The sequence below is a fragment of the Myxine glutinosa genome, chromosome 14 (assembly GCF_964187855.1).
Source record: "Myxine glutinosa chromosome 14, kmMyxGlut1.1, whole genome shotgun sequence".
NCBI lineage: Eukaryota > Metazoa > Chordata > Myxini > Myxiniformes > Myxinidae > Myxine > Myxine glutinosa.
Window position 1 is genome coordinate 51,012,374 of NC_136274.1, and position 14,571 is coordinate 51,026,944.

At 44.6% G+C, this 14,571-nt stretch overlaps 1 protein-coding gene across 4 annotated transcripts in view; it reads left to right on the top strand.

Annotated features, from left to right (window-relative positions):
- The first annotated feature begins 2,087 nt into the window (after positions 1 to 2,087).
- The window catches only part of TPR (translocated promoter region, nuclear basket protein), a 56,975-nt gene continuing 44,491 nt past the window's right edge, over positions 2,088 to 14,571 (top strand). For all 4 annotated transcript variants that reach the window (XM_068135808.2, XM_068135810.2, XM_068135809.2 and 1 more), the window contains exons 1-3: positions 2,088 to 2,242; positions 4,526 to 4,630; positions 11,347 to 11,420. In XM_068135808.2, the coding sequence (XP_067991909.2) occupies positions 2,140 to 2,242; positions 4,526 to 4,630; positions 11,347 to 11,420 (282 nt within the window). In that variant the 5' untranslated portion in view covers positions 2,088 to 2,139. The remainder of the gene's footprint in view (positions 2,243 to 4,525; positions 4,631 to 11,346; positions 11,421 to 14,571) is intronic.

The following is a 14,571-nucleotide window of genomic DNA, read 5'->3' on the forward strand; positions in this document are numbered from 1 at the left end:
GTCATGAACACTTGTAAATATTTTTCACTAGCCGAAACCCGTGGAACATCCACGGAAGGGAGGATGTGGTGTATGGATAGAGTGTACCATTATTGATGGCATTGGGGATTTGCTTGTCCGAGTAAGAGTTAGGAAGAAAGATGAGAATGAAGAGTGCGTATATGAACAACGATCGCCGACACCGGCACAAATGCATGCTCTGGATTGTCCACTCAGTGGACGGCTTGCTGTCGCCTTCGCCTGTCCAATCAGCGGACGGCTTGCTTCGCCTTCGCCCAGCAGACGCCAATACGATGGCGTCGTAAGATGGCGTCGTATCGGCAGTTAATCGGATGCTTTTGGGCCCCAACGTCGGCTAATTCAGATTTTTCGAGTATGTCTGTACGTGATAAACAAAGAGCGAGGTTCGTAGATCGTAAATCCATTGGTGCCGTGGGCATCGGGTCACTGGGTGCGGCGTAAAAGGGATAACAAATTCGAGTCCTTACGCTATTATTATATAGACTAGCCGAAACCCGTGGAACATCCACGGAAGGGAGGATGTGGTGTATGGATAGAGTGTACCATTATGGATGGCATCGGGGATTTGCTTGTCCGAGTAAGAGTTAGGAAGAAAGATGAGAATAAAGAGTGCGTATATGAACAACGATCGCCGACACCGGCACAAATGCATGCTCTGGATAGCCGAAACCCGTGGAAAATCCACGGAAGGGAGGATGTGGTGTATGGATAGGGTGTACCATTATGGATGGCATAGGGGATTTGCTTGTCCGAGTAAGAGTTAGGAAGAAAGATGAGAATGAAGAATGCGTATATGAACAACGTATTTATTGCAATCTACTTAAATGACAACGCTACGATATACTTTTGAAAAATGAATGGATTCGTAATAGGAATCGGCAGAGCACCACTCTGGGATTGTCCAATCAGCGGACGGCTTGCTTTCGCCTTCGCCTGTCCAATCAGCGGACGGCTTGCTTCGCCTTCGCCCAGCAGACGCCAATACGATGGCGTCGTAAGATGGCGTCGTATCGGCAGTTAATCGGATGCTTTTGGGCCCCAACGTCGGCTAATTCAGATTTTTCGAGTATGCCTGTCCGTGATAAACAAAGAGCGCGGTTCGTAGATCGTAAATGCATTAGTGCCGTGGGCATCGGGTCACTGGGTGCGGCGTAAAAGGGATAACAAAGTCGAGTCCTTACGCTATTATTTATATAGATAACACTGGGAAAAAGAGTATGAAAAGAGTATAAAAAAAGTATGAAATGCATTTTTCAATAATATGAGTATACATAACAGGGTATATGCCTCAGAAGTCAGAACATTTAATTGGTTGTTGAATCTGACTACGGCGGCCATTTTTTGCTAACAAAACGAAACACTGCTCTTAAACGCTTGCTCCACTTACCAAACGGCTTGCAAAGCGATTGATACGAAACAAATGGCTTGGAAAGCGATAGCAAGCCGTTTGCTAATGGGACACACTCCCAGGAGTTGTACAATGCTGGTATACGCCCGTGTGCATTTAGCGGTGTATAAGCTTTAAGCGTCGTTTAGTCTTTTTTAAACTGAATGATATTTGAACTGAACGATTTGAATGAAATTAATGCAGTTATCACTACTTGTAAAAACAATATCGCAAGACAAGAAAACTGTAGGATAAAAGCATCACGAACTAATTATGCTCCAGGAAAGCTCGGCTGAAAGGAAAGCATGATAGGAATATGATTTATCAAGAAGAAGAAGAGGTGTATAGTTGTGGCTGAGCAACGTCAAAACGTTGCATTCTCGCTAACATTTTATTTTAATCAAAATATATTACATTTTAAAAATCGGTTTGTTTACGTTTGTTGTTGCTTTACCTTTTCTCGGCAGCCATCATCTATACGGTATTTATAGATATCAGTTCAAAAGAGCGGTGTATAGGTACTCCAGCCTAAGTCCATTGGTGTTCACGTTTAATTTAAGCGACATCCGATTAAACAAAAAAGGAATAGTTTGTGGTTGACGATATTGGAGGAAAATAGACAAATCCCTGGAACTTCCTCAATTAACGAAGCACGTGTAGTATAGTGGTGAAATAATGAAAGAAGGTTGAGGGAGGGGAGGAGTTAGTACTTAGTGTTGCCGGGTTTCCTCATGGCGGCTCGTGTGGAGATGGATGCTGCGCATGAACTCGCCCAGAGTCGCTCTGAGGTGGAAGTTCTTCGGGCTGAGCTGGAGCACACGAAGGTGAACGCAGGTAAGAGCCTTGTTACCTCACAGAAAGAGTGAAGTAGAAAAATTTCACGAATAAGATTCGAAGTCAAAAACGCCAATATTAATTTTTGCAATCGACATTTCAAATTCAAACAAAGTATATCAATTACAAATAGTCTAAAATCGGATATTATTTTATAATCTGACCTCAAAAGAGTTCGCATTGTTTATAAAGGCTTGTATTTTTTCAATACGAAGGTATGAAATTCAAATGTTGTTGGAGGGAAAGGCCTTCATTTAAATTGTCGCCTTGACCTTCGAGAGAAAGGAAATGTATAAATGTTTATAAAAGGAAAGACACAGGGCATTGTTAGGGTGTTATATGTACATGTGTATTACGATACAATCCATTAATTTAATAGAGGTGGTAAAAAGGGAATGGTGCACACAACCTGCACATGATTACTCACAACCTGCACAACAAGCTTGCCAGCACACAACCTGTACAACACCCAATGGACATGAAAAGGAGGAGGAGGGCAGCAGCAGCAGCAGCAGCAGCACGAGCACGATGCTCTCTGGTCATACTCATACTCATAGTGATAGTGTCAGTGTGTAAGCGGGGAAATACAGCACTATGCGTATAAGTATTTGTCTTCACATGATAGTAGATCATACATACCAATGGGGAAGTAAGAAAGAGCAGAACTCGTCAATAATCCTGACAGATACCAAATTTCTTTTTAAAATAAAAGGTTTTTTTGTGGTTTGGGATGAAGGAGCCTGTCGGGTGAGCAATGAACAAACGCACACCGAACATACCTTTCGATGAAATGCTCTTACAAACGTAACAATTACGACGCATGTATAAACATACAACCCTACCTTTAAAGCTACCTTCCAGTCCTGTCAATGACAATATCCATGTACCTATCTATCCCCAATGCTTCGAAGTACCTATCCAATTCCACTTGGACCATATCCACTGTTACCTGCACCACTACCATTCATTCCAGGCATTAACTACTCCGCGATTCCAGGCATCTCTGCCAATTTCTAGAATGCAGCGAATTAAATTTTTGTAGCACCCCGCCCCGCCCCCTTCGTATAACATAGGCCTGTCTGATGCTTAAAATTGATTGAAGTGCATCTGAGAACCAAGGAAAACCATGTTGTGTAAGTTTTGACTTTTTTTTTTTTTTTTTTTTTTTTGTATACAAGATCGAGGCTCGTGAAAGAGCTAACATTAATCACACAAAAAGACAAACCGACACACAAAACACAAAAAACAAGGGGAGCGGCAGACAAGATGGGGAGAGGGGGAAGGACACAAACACAACATTTGAGAGCAGGGGGGACATCGGGAGGATTTGGGGGGAGGTGGGAGAGGAATAAAACATGAACACTGCAAGGACTCTGGGGTGAATTACCGGGGGTAGAAAAGATCAAGGTTTTCGATGGGGGAAGATAAGAGATGGTGGTGAACAGCTGTTTTAAAGACCTGGAGGGAGGAGTGGGATTGAAGGGAGTGGGGGAGTTTGTTCCAGAGGCGGGAGAAAACCTTGATCCTTGCTGTATTTTGATGTTTGCTGATGAAAACCTTGATCCTTGCTGATATTTGCTGTATTTTATGTACAAATCAACCTACCCTAAAAAAACCTGTGAAAACTCCATCCAGGTCTTCAAGACAGCTGTTGTAGCCATGAACTGGAAAAGCTTCTCTGCTGTCATGTCCGTTGCTCTTTCTTCAGAAATGTTTTCTCTGTCTATACAAGGCTTTATCGATAAACCTTGCACTTACATCATACATGGACTATTGCTATCATTTCCTTGGAAAAGTCATTCATCTTCTGTCTCTTCTTCTCTTGCCTTCCTTAATGTCTGCTTTGGTATTGGTTAACAGTTGGTTTGATATTAACCTTGCTGCTGTGAAATAACTCTGATGCCGACGCTGCTTTCGGTTTATGAAATGTCGTTAAAATCCGTTTCATTTTCCAATTTTTCTTCTCGATACTTTTTGTACTCAAATACTCTACTTTCTTGCAGTAACTTTTTTGTGTTTTCCAAACGATGTCATTTCCAAGACTTTCCTCCTTTTAAATGGCTTTCTATCTATATCAATAAAAGCTGGAATGCCATTGGCATCGGCCTGCTCTGTCGAGGAAAATTTCATCAAGTTTGTCCTGGAAAACTCCTGGAAATTTGGTCTTCCATGGTTGTGCGAACCGTGAATTGTTAATCACTGATATAATTTGTCATGCTTGACCAATTTGTATTAATCTGAGATGATCAAGAATCTTGAATTAATTTGCACTTTCCCCATCAGAACAACGTGCTGTTTTGCTGGAGCAGCGTTTGTTAGAGAGCCAGAAGAAATTGGATGTGGGACGAAATGAGTGCACTGAACTGGAAAAGAAGTTGCAGGATTCAGGTGTGTTTGGAAAGGGAAAGGGAAGGTAGGAAAAAGAAAGGGGTACGAAGGTAGGTGTGGTATTAATGATACCGACAATTAAGGATGTTGTACAGTATTCGTGTTTTTGACGTATGAAACTGCCTCATTAGCTTGGAGGACAAACCTTGTTCACCATATGAAAATAAGATGATGAAATTAATTATTCAAGGATAACCTTGTCGGGTCATATCATTGGGCTGCGTCGGAAATAATGCTTAGCCCTGAAAATATAAAAATTAATTTGTGAAGTGTCTTTTTCCCCACTGACAACCGCCGCCCTCCTCCTCCCCCCACCTCTCCATCACCCGCTCTATCTCTAATTATAAAAGTGCGTGTGCGTGCGCGTGTCCGCCCATCCTCCATAACGCCAAATCTTCAGGGCAACTCCCTCACCACAAGATTCAGTGTACCATGGATGGGAGGAAGGGTATGACAACTGAAGATATGGGATAAATCTGTGCATGAGTGTTACGTGGTCCTCCCGGTGACTACCTGGTCTCGGTGACCCCCGGACCATGAGAGGAACTCCGCCAGAAAGATCTATGATTTATACGCTTTCGTAACGTAATCAATATGAATTTCAGTCAATAAGAAACCCCACACCAAGGATCCGGAGTAATCAATAATATATTCCCCGAGCAATCAACAACCATCAACAATCCACAATCAATATTACGAAGATGGCCATCTTACATATGTGTCCCCCCCTGTCCCCACTCACGACCACTTGGGTCACTGCCCCTCACAATGTCTCTCTTCTCCGCACACGGGCGGTTGAACGAACCCCGGGCGGACGTGCTCCAAACGTGCACGTCTCGTACCGGGGACAGCTGCTGCAGCGCACACCTCCTTGCCAAGCAACGGGGCAAAACCAAGCGCGGCTTGCAACGCGCGCGAGGCCCAAGGTGCGACCCGTACGCGTCCTTGTAGACAGTGAGGCGAACTGTGCCGGACGCTGGGTTCCGTGCACGAACCCACGGCGACTTGACGTGTAAATGGGTAATTACCCCGCCCAGGTAACTCCTCTCGCCAGACGGGCTTTCAAACGCAGCGTTCCCCGCTGCTCAATATCGATACCGCTCTTCTCGGCGCTGGGCGAGGAAGAAGAAGAGAATCGCCGCTTCTCCCGGACCTCGTGTCTTTCTTCTTCCGTTTCCGGTCTCCTTTTCCCCAGAAGGGCTCCTGACCCTTTAATCACAACAACCTTTAATCGACTACACATTAATAAGCAAAGACCTGAATAGTAATTCACATAAATCCGTAACAATGAGAGAGAGCAATTTACTTTGGAAGAATTCCCAGGATGAGTTTATGTCAGAGGCGGTAGAGATGGGAGACCAGTCCAGATGATTGATGGCTGCTTGAAGACCAGCCCAGTTGGCCTGAGTGAAATGCCAGACTCGTCGACGCTGAGGAGGCTCTCTGAGAATGGCCAGAGAGATGTCCACTTTAACAAGGAAATTATCAGAAGAACTGATTTGAGCAGAAGAAGAGCAGCAGACATTTGCAGGGAAGTTTGTCATAACCAAGTCCAAAAGAGATGATGCTCTGTTGACTGAGATGCTGGTTGGGAAATTGACAGATTGTGTTAGTCCCAATGAGTCGCAGGAGTCCTTTGCTGAGGTGCTATGGCTGGTGTGAGAGGTACCCACACCCAGCCAGCTGGCATGATGACAGTTGAAGTTGCCACATATGAGGAAGAGAGAGTTGGGATGAGTGGATGGAAGTTGGTCCATATTGTCAGACTGCGAGATGTAAATGGAGTCATCACTGTTTGGTGGTTGGTACAACACACATATGCACAAAAGGTCGGAGCGGAGGGGAAGCCGTAGCCAGAGGTACTCTGGGGGTGCCGTGGAGTAAGGGCAGTGCAGGGAGAGTGAGGCCATCTTGGTTTTCTGAAGGGCCTAACAAATTGGGCCTGTAGGTGTATGCTGATTATACACTGCCCGGGTTTGTTGCGTCAGATTTCCATTGGCTTTGTTTGTATTGAGTGTTATCGATGATGAGGTACCCTGAAAAATGTGATGGCATGTTGAATAATAGTAAGGTTTAATCGAGCTCCTTATAATGCATGGTAATCAAGTGTTAGATTACGTTGCGTAATCAAGTGTTACGTTATGGATATTATTTAATAGTTCATTGAATGTGTTTCCCAATTGCGCTGTTCATCTTTTAGGATCCTGGGTTTGAATCCCGGTCGATCGCTGAATTAACGCCAGGGGGGTTGACTCAGCCTGTCATCCTTCCGAGGTCGGCTAATTGAGTACCAGTTCACTGGTAATTCCCTGCTTGTCGTAAAAGGCGACAAAAAGGGTTGGCGGCAGGAAGGGCATCCGGCCGTAAAACATTGCTTCAAAAAGGGGACCAAAAAAAAAAACAACCACGGTCCCCGAAAAAGGCCAACCCCCGCTCTGCGGGGGAAAAATGGCCTCCATACGGTGGTTTTTTAAGAGTGCATTACATTTGCATTTCCCAATCGGCTCTTTACCAGATTTTGTTGCAGGTTGTGACCACAGTGCGGTCATTCCTGGTCTTACTTAATTGACTTAACCAAGTGATCTAGTCAGAGCCGATAATGCCTTTTTCAAAGTTATTGTGCATGGGGAGTGTTTTTCAAAGTTATTGGAAGGGTGAAACTGTACAGCAAGACAATACAGAAGACAAGTGCTGAGCATTCGGGAACAAACATCCTAGACAACAAACACAAATAACCCCTACCCCTTTCCCACAAACTCACCCCACCACCTCCACCCCCTCATTCTACTTCACATGGGGCCTACACTGTCCCCAACAAGGTTTCTGGCGAACACACCATTAGAGATCCCTGCCCCCGATTCCAACCCCCCCTCACCCCCCCTCCCTTCCATATGACTCCAGCAAGTTACATTTGGTAGCCGTACGATCCATAGGGCTGACGTGAATAGCCTGCAATTTTGTTGGCCCCACAATGTTCCGTTGTCAAGATATAATCAGACACAGACAATTGTGGAAGGTTTGTTCTTGTTCAGCTTTACCTGATAAGAGACTGCTTAGCAAACGTGCTGTACTTGTACCAACAAGCAATGGGAGAGGTTGAGGGAATTTGAATCAAAATACCAATTTTTGTTTCACTTCTCCATGATGCATTTGTTCCGACATGTAAGTACCTCTATGGAATTTGATTTTGCTGGCTTGTCACTTGCTGTTTTGGCACTTTGATCTTTGTGCATTTAATGCTAATAATGCATTGCAGATATGTTGTCTGTAAGGGATCAGTCACCGAAAAGGGCTCCTTGCTTTTGCTACCTCTGTGGTTAAGGGGAATTTGAAGGGTTTTGTCATAAATCATTGATCCAGTGTTTTGTTGCTAAATAGCGAAAATTATACGCTTGGGCCAAAATGTTTCATTAGATTAGAAAAAAACAATTCCTTTTCACCCCTCAGCCCAAATTGGGCTAAGGGGTATTGTCACGGGCGTCGTCCGTGCATCCGTCACCTTTTGGTTTCCGTCAATTTCAAGGAGAACGGCTTGTCCGATTAAATCCATTTTTGCAGTGTGTGTTGTGGTTGAGTAGAGGAAGGTTCCTTTCGAAAATGGGCGCGCTGCGATTTTCAATATGGCCCCCACGTCAGCCCTCTTGAAATTGGTTTCCATCAATTTCGAGCAGAATGGCTTGTCCGATTAATACACAAAAACTATGCAATTATACACAACCCTCCAGTTAGCAACAGATCTGAGGTATGATGTGTCGATCAATGTCAGGATTGAAGACGGCATGACCAATTAAGCTTCCTGTATTATTAAGAAACTATGAATTTCCGGCAATAACCCCACTGGAACTGTTTGGGTTGAATTCAATGACAAAAATGTAGGGCAAATGACCAGAAACGACAACAAACGTCTCCACAAAAAAGGAATCCTTCCTTCATGGACACCAATATAATAAAGGCCGTCACGTGCCAATTTAACTTGTGAAAATATCAAGTAATACGAATGTAGTTTCCCCTTCGCCCAGCTACGGCAAAAACTGTCCACAGGTCTCAAGGAGACACTTGATCAACCCTACATAGATTTCAAGGGTAGAGCTCAACCTCATCTTTACAATGTTGCGCTGAGCAGAATGACAACACCTACAGGACTTCATCTACGCAACTTTGTGCCAGACAAGATAACTGTTAGTCAACCAGTTGTACATGAGATGAACCGCCTCAGATCATCTTCCTCCAAAGATGCACCATTTGCCAAGTGTCCTGATTCACATATCTCTATCATATATGTCAACGCACAATCGCTACATCAACACCTGCCTGATGTTGCTACTGACTATAGACTATCCACTGCTGATATTGTTACGTGCTCCTCCCCGACCCCCTGGTCACGGTGTACCTCCGAGCCCCGAGAGGAATCACGGCAGAAAGATGTGTTATTCTGTATGTCAAAGATCGAGGGAGAAGCCACCCCAATTGTTACTCGCAAACAAATATTGTATTAAGATCACACAAGAATAACAGTACAACAATAATAGTATTCAAAAGTACAATCAATATGTCCTATGATGGTACCATCATTTTTGTAATATTTAACTCACTGTGCTCCAAGTGAGTGAAACACGAACATTCCCCAATGTCTCTTATTCCCGGCTTTGAGACGAAATTGATTCGCTCCAGCAATCGCCAGAACGAGGTCCAATCAAGACCAGAATCCTGTGCGGATGGCAAATACAGTCACACAGCCGAAGCTGTACAAAGGCGCCTTCAAGGCACCTGGGAAATCCAAAGGCGCCCTCCAGGCGACTGAGAGATCACACCCTTGGGTATGGACGAATTAACCTTCAAAAAGCCACGTCACACACACGCCCCAGATCGACGTCTGAATGCGGTGGAGATGGTCGAAAAGAGACGAAACCGCGAGCGAAGCGCAAGTCGTTCGTGAGTCAAAATGGCCGACGACCCGGTCTCGTGGCGCACGGCACGGCGATGATTTTCTCCTGAATCGATCGCAAAACCTGACACACAGGTTGACCGGTCACAGCGATGACAACTCTGTCGTAGGAATCCCTTTCCCGGAAACCCGAAAGTTCGCTAGTGACTCTGGCTCGCCAACGTTCGCTTCAGAACCCGGAGCAACTCAGCTTTCTTGTCCAACTCATTCACTCCGCCCTCTTTCTCTTCGTCCTCCGGTTCCCGATCCGGTTTCCTGTTTCTTTTAACATTAACTTTTTTTACCTTTGGAAAACAGCTCATGGACAATAAACCTTTTGAAAGCAATAATAGTATATGGAATCAGAAATATTTACAGTGGATGCAAACCACCACAATGGAAGTGACTAATCCGTAACAATATACTCATTTGTTGCGAAACACGGTTTTCAGTGAACGATTCTACACAATACATTGCCCTCCCTAGTTTCCAGCTACCATTCAGAAATGATGAAAGCTGTCCTACGCACCAAAGACCTGCACACGGCATGGCAGTAAATGTGACACCACACAAGAACTTTACCACATCATCAACGCGGCATAATTACAAAAGTGTGGAAGTGATATTGACTACGATTTCTCATGCTTCAGACCAGAAAGTTTCCAATTTGAATGTTAAAGGAATTTATAGTGCACCACAAACACAACTTAATGCCCTGAAACGAGCAATTCAAGGACTCGTTGAAAAAGAAAATCTACAAAACACACCGACAGTTCTACTTGGAGACTTCAACATCGACATATCACATCAATCACCACAAAGTCGCCAGCTCCTCACATTTCTCAAATAGTCTAACTTCAACCAACTCATCACAGGTTACACAACAGACTACCAGACTACTATTGACCACATTTATTCAAATATTCCGGCTCCCAAAATACACAGATGTTCATGAAACATTCCGATCACAAAGCAATTTCTTGTCTACATGATTAAACAAACTTATTGCCATGATACCTGTAAGTTTCTCTCGTCCAGACACTACAGACGCAGACTATACAGAGAAGAATCAGTTGCATGAATTAAGTGTGGAGTTGGAGATGAAATTATAACTCCAGGGAGTTATACGATGTAGCCAACACGTTAGTGAAGAGACAAATGTTATAAACCCCAGGAGTCTAGTCAAGGAGTTATACAATGTACCCAAGACGTTTGTGAAGAGACAAATGTACTGAAACCCAGGAGTCTGGTCAGAGACTTATACAATGTAGCCAAGACGTTAGTGAACAGACAAACATTTGGCCACGATGCATGCTGCAATAGAAATATTCAATGGTTCATTGACATTAATTCAAAGTTAAAGGTATCCTTTTCTATGGTCTTCTTTGGCTGCTCCCTATAAATTTATAACCCACTTCTATATTCAATCATGCTGTCATATGCTCCCATATGCAGCTGCTATATCTTTTTGAATCGTTCTGTTCAATAATTATATCCATACATCGCCACTATCATGAAATTTCTTTACTGCAAAATCCTACTTTCAAATAACCTGCAAAATCCTGCAAAATCCTACTGCAAAATACAACTTCTTTTCAAATAACAAATTATCATCAATGCTTCCTTTCACCATGCATGGGCTGAGTGGTTACGCCCGCTTTGCTGTGCTATTTATTATATTTGAGAGTGAAGTGTTTTAGTGTGGAAAGTTATTCATCAGAATTAGGTGACATTGTGAGATATTTGGGAATTATTTTTGTGCCGACATGGCTCATGCTATTTATCAATACAGACAGGAAGTGCCAGGATATGGAATCCAAGTGCCATTCTCAGGAAGAGGTGGAGAAGTTGGCATCAAGTATGAAGGTGAAGGTTATTTTCCCTTATTCCACTTTTATATTGATAACCTTCTCCATTCTTCATCCATTTATTTCTCTATGATATTCCCTGCTCTGTCAGGACAGTAGGGAAAGAATGTAGGTACAATGACAGGGAGATCAGGAGAAGTGGTGGAAGTATTGATCAGAAGAAGAGTGGACATATGTTGTGTGCAAGAGAGGAGATGGAAGGGAAGTGGTGTGAGAATGGTGAAGGGTAGCCAGGGACAGAAATACAAGTTTCTGTGGCAAGGGTGCCCGGAGGGCGTGAATGGTGTTGGTGTCCTGTTTTCTGAGGAGTTTGTAGACAGTGTGGTGAGTGTGACGAGAGTGAGTGAAAGGTTGATGATGGTGAAAATTATGATTGGAAAGCTCTTTGTGAACGTCATCTCAGGATATGCTCCGCAGGTTGGTCGGAGCGGTGAAGAGAAGGACAAGTTCTGGTGTGCGATAGAGAAGCTGATGGAAAACGTGAAAGATGAGGAAGTTGTTGTGGTAGGAGGAGACCTAAATGGACATGTGGGAAGGAGTATGGATGGTTTTGAGGGAGTTCATGGGGGTTATGGATATGGTGTGAGAAATGGAGGAGGTGAAAGGATTTTGGAGTTTGCTGATGGAGCTGATTTGTTGATTTGTAATACTCAGTTCCAGAAAGAGGATAATAAGCTTGTTACATACACGTCAGGTGGGTTGACGACAACCGTTGACTACCTGATGGTGCGTAGGCGAGATAGAGGGCACCTCCGGGACACAAAGGTGATCCCGGGGGAGGAGGCTGTTTCACAGCACCACTTGGTTGTCTGCGACATAAGGGTGGAAGGTGCGAGGAGAGCTCGGCGGGTGAAGTACCAACCGAGAATGAAGGTGTGGAGGTTGAAAGAGGTGACAGTAAGGGAGGCATTAAAAGAGAGGCTGAGTAGGGTTGAGGATGATGTGGTTGAGCTTGAAAGTGGTTGGATGTCAATGAAGGATAGTCTGTTGGGAGCCGTTGGTGAGGTATGTGGATGGACAAAAGGACCACCGAGGCACTCGGAAACATGGTGGTGGGATGATGAAGTTGGAAAGAGGATTGACGAGAAGAGGAAGAAGTTCAAGGAGTGGCAGAAGGCGAAGGGTACGGGAGCAGAAAAAGCAGAGCATGAAAGTTATAAGGCAGCCAAGAAGGCTGCAAAGAAAGAGGTAGCAAAGGCGCAGGAGGCATGCAGGAAAATGTTTGGAGAACGCTTGGATTCGGAAGAGGGTCAGAGAGCTGTATTCAGGATTGCAAAGCAGATAGCGAAAGAGGTGTGATGTGATGGGGATGAGTTGCTTGAAGGATGAAGAGGGACCAATCGTTGTGGACCGAGATGGAATTAAAGGAAGATGGAAAAGATATATGGAAATGCTGTTGAATACAGAGAATGAATGGGATGGCAACATAGAGAGTAACCCAGTTTTAGGACCGGCAGAGAAGATAACTGAGAAGGAAGTTGAGGAAGCGATAAAAGCAATGAAGAGTAGAAAAGCAGGAGGGCCAACGCGAGTTGTGGGAGATATGTTGAAGGCAGCAGGAAGTTGGGGTGTGAAGAGAATGGCAGAGATCTGTAATCTGGTGGTGAAAGAAGGCCGCATACCAGTGGATTGGGAACTGAGTACCCTCGTCCCTTTATACAAGGGGAAAGGTGACCCTCTGGAGTGTGGCTCGTACCGAGTGATAAAGTTATTGGAGCATGGAATGAAGGTATTGGAAAGGGTGTTAGAGAGGAGGATAAAGAAGAAGGTGAAGATCGACGAAATGCAGTTTGGATTTATGCCAGGAAGAGGAACGACAGACGCGCTCTTTATTGTGAGGCAGTTGCAGGAGAAGTACATGGAGAAGAGGAAGAAGTTGTTTCTTGGGTTTGGTGATCTGGAGAAAGCATTCAATAGGGTTCCACGTGAAGTAGTGACATGGGCATTGAGGAAGTTAGGAGTGGAGGAATGGTTGATCAGAGTAGTGATGGCAATGTACAAAAGAGCGCGCACAGCTGTAAGGATGAAGGACGGGAACAGTGGTGAGTTTGAGGTGAAGGTGGGAGTGCATCAGGGGTCGGTACTAAGTCCACTACTATTTGTAGCTGTGATGGAGGTGCTTGCTCAGAACGTAAAGGAGGGTTTACCGTGGGAGTTGTTGTATGCAGATGATCTGGTGTTGATTGTGGAAAGTATGGATGGACTGAAGGAAAAGATGAACAAGTGGAAGGAATGTATGGAGACAAAAGGTCTGAAGGTGAATATCGGAAAGACAAAGGTGATGGCAAGTGGTAAAGCATGTGGTGAGGTGGAAAGAACTGGGAAGTGGCCATGTGCTGTGTCCAGGAAGGGTGTCGGAGTGAACTCCATTCAATGTACAATGTGCGCTGAGTGGGTTCATCAAAAATGCAGTGGTCTGAGACGGTCATTAACCAGTGTGGCAGCTACATTCAAATGTAAGGTGTGCACAGAGGGAGCTGCAGATGGAGGAAATGTTGAGTTGGATCTTGGAGACGGCGTGAAGCTGGAAGGTGTGAAAACATTTTGCTACCTCGGAGGCATGCTGAATGGAGAAGGTGGATCAGACTCGGCAACGGTTGCTCGAGTGACGTGCATGGAAGAAGTTTCGGGAACTGAGTGGCGTGCTGATGAGGAGGAGTGTCGTTGAAGCTGAAGGGAAAGGTGTATGCTGCATGTGTGAGAAGTGTTATGATTTATGGGAGCGAGACATGGGTAATGAACGTAGAGCAGCAACGAAGGCTGGAAAGGGTGGAAATGCGAATGGTTCGGTGGATGTGCGGAGTATCGTTGAGAGAGAGAGAGAGAGGAAGACAAATGATGAATTGCAAAAGATGATGGGAATAGAGCCTGTGATTGATGCTGTGAAGAGGAACAGGTTGAGATGGTTTGGTCATGTGTTGAGGAAGGATGAAAGTGACTGATTGAGAAGAGTGATGGAATTGAATGTAGAAGGAAGTAGAGGATGGGGAAGACCGAGAAAGACTTGGCTAAAGATGGTGGAAGAAGAAATGCGGGCAAGGGGGTTAACAAGGAAAGATGCAGAAAATAGGGCAAAATGGAGAAGATTGTCATGGGGACCGCAAGGCTAGCCCCCGCTCTCGCAGGGAAAATGGCCTTAAAATGATGTG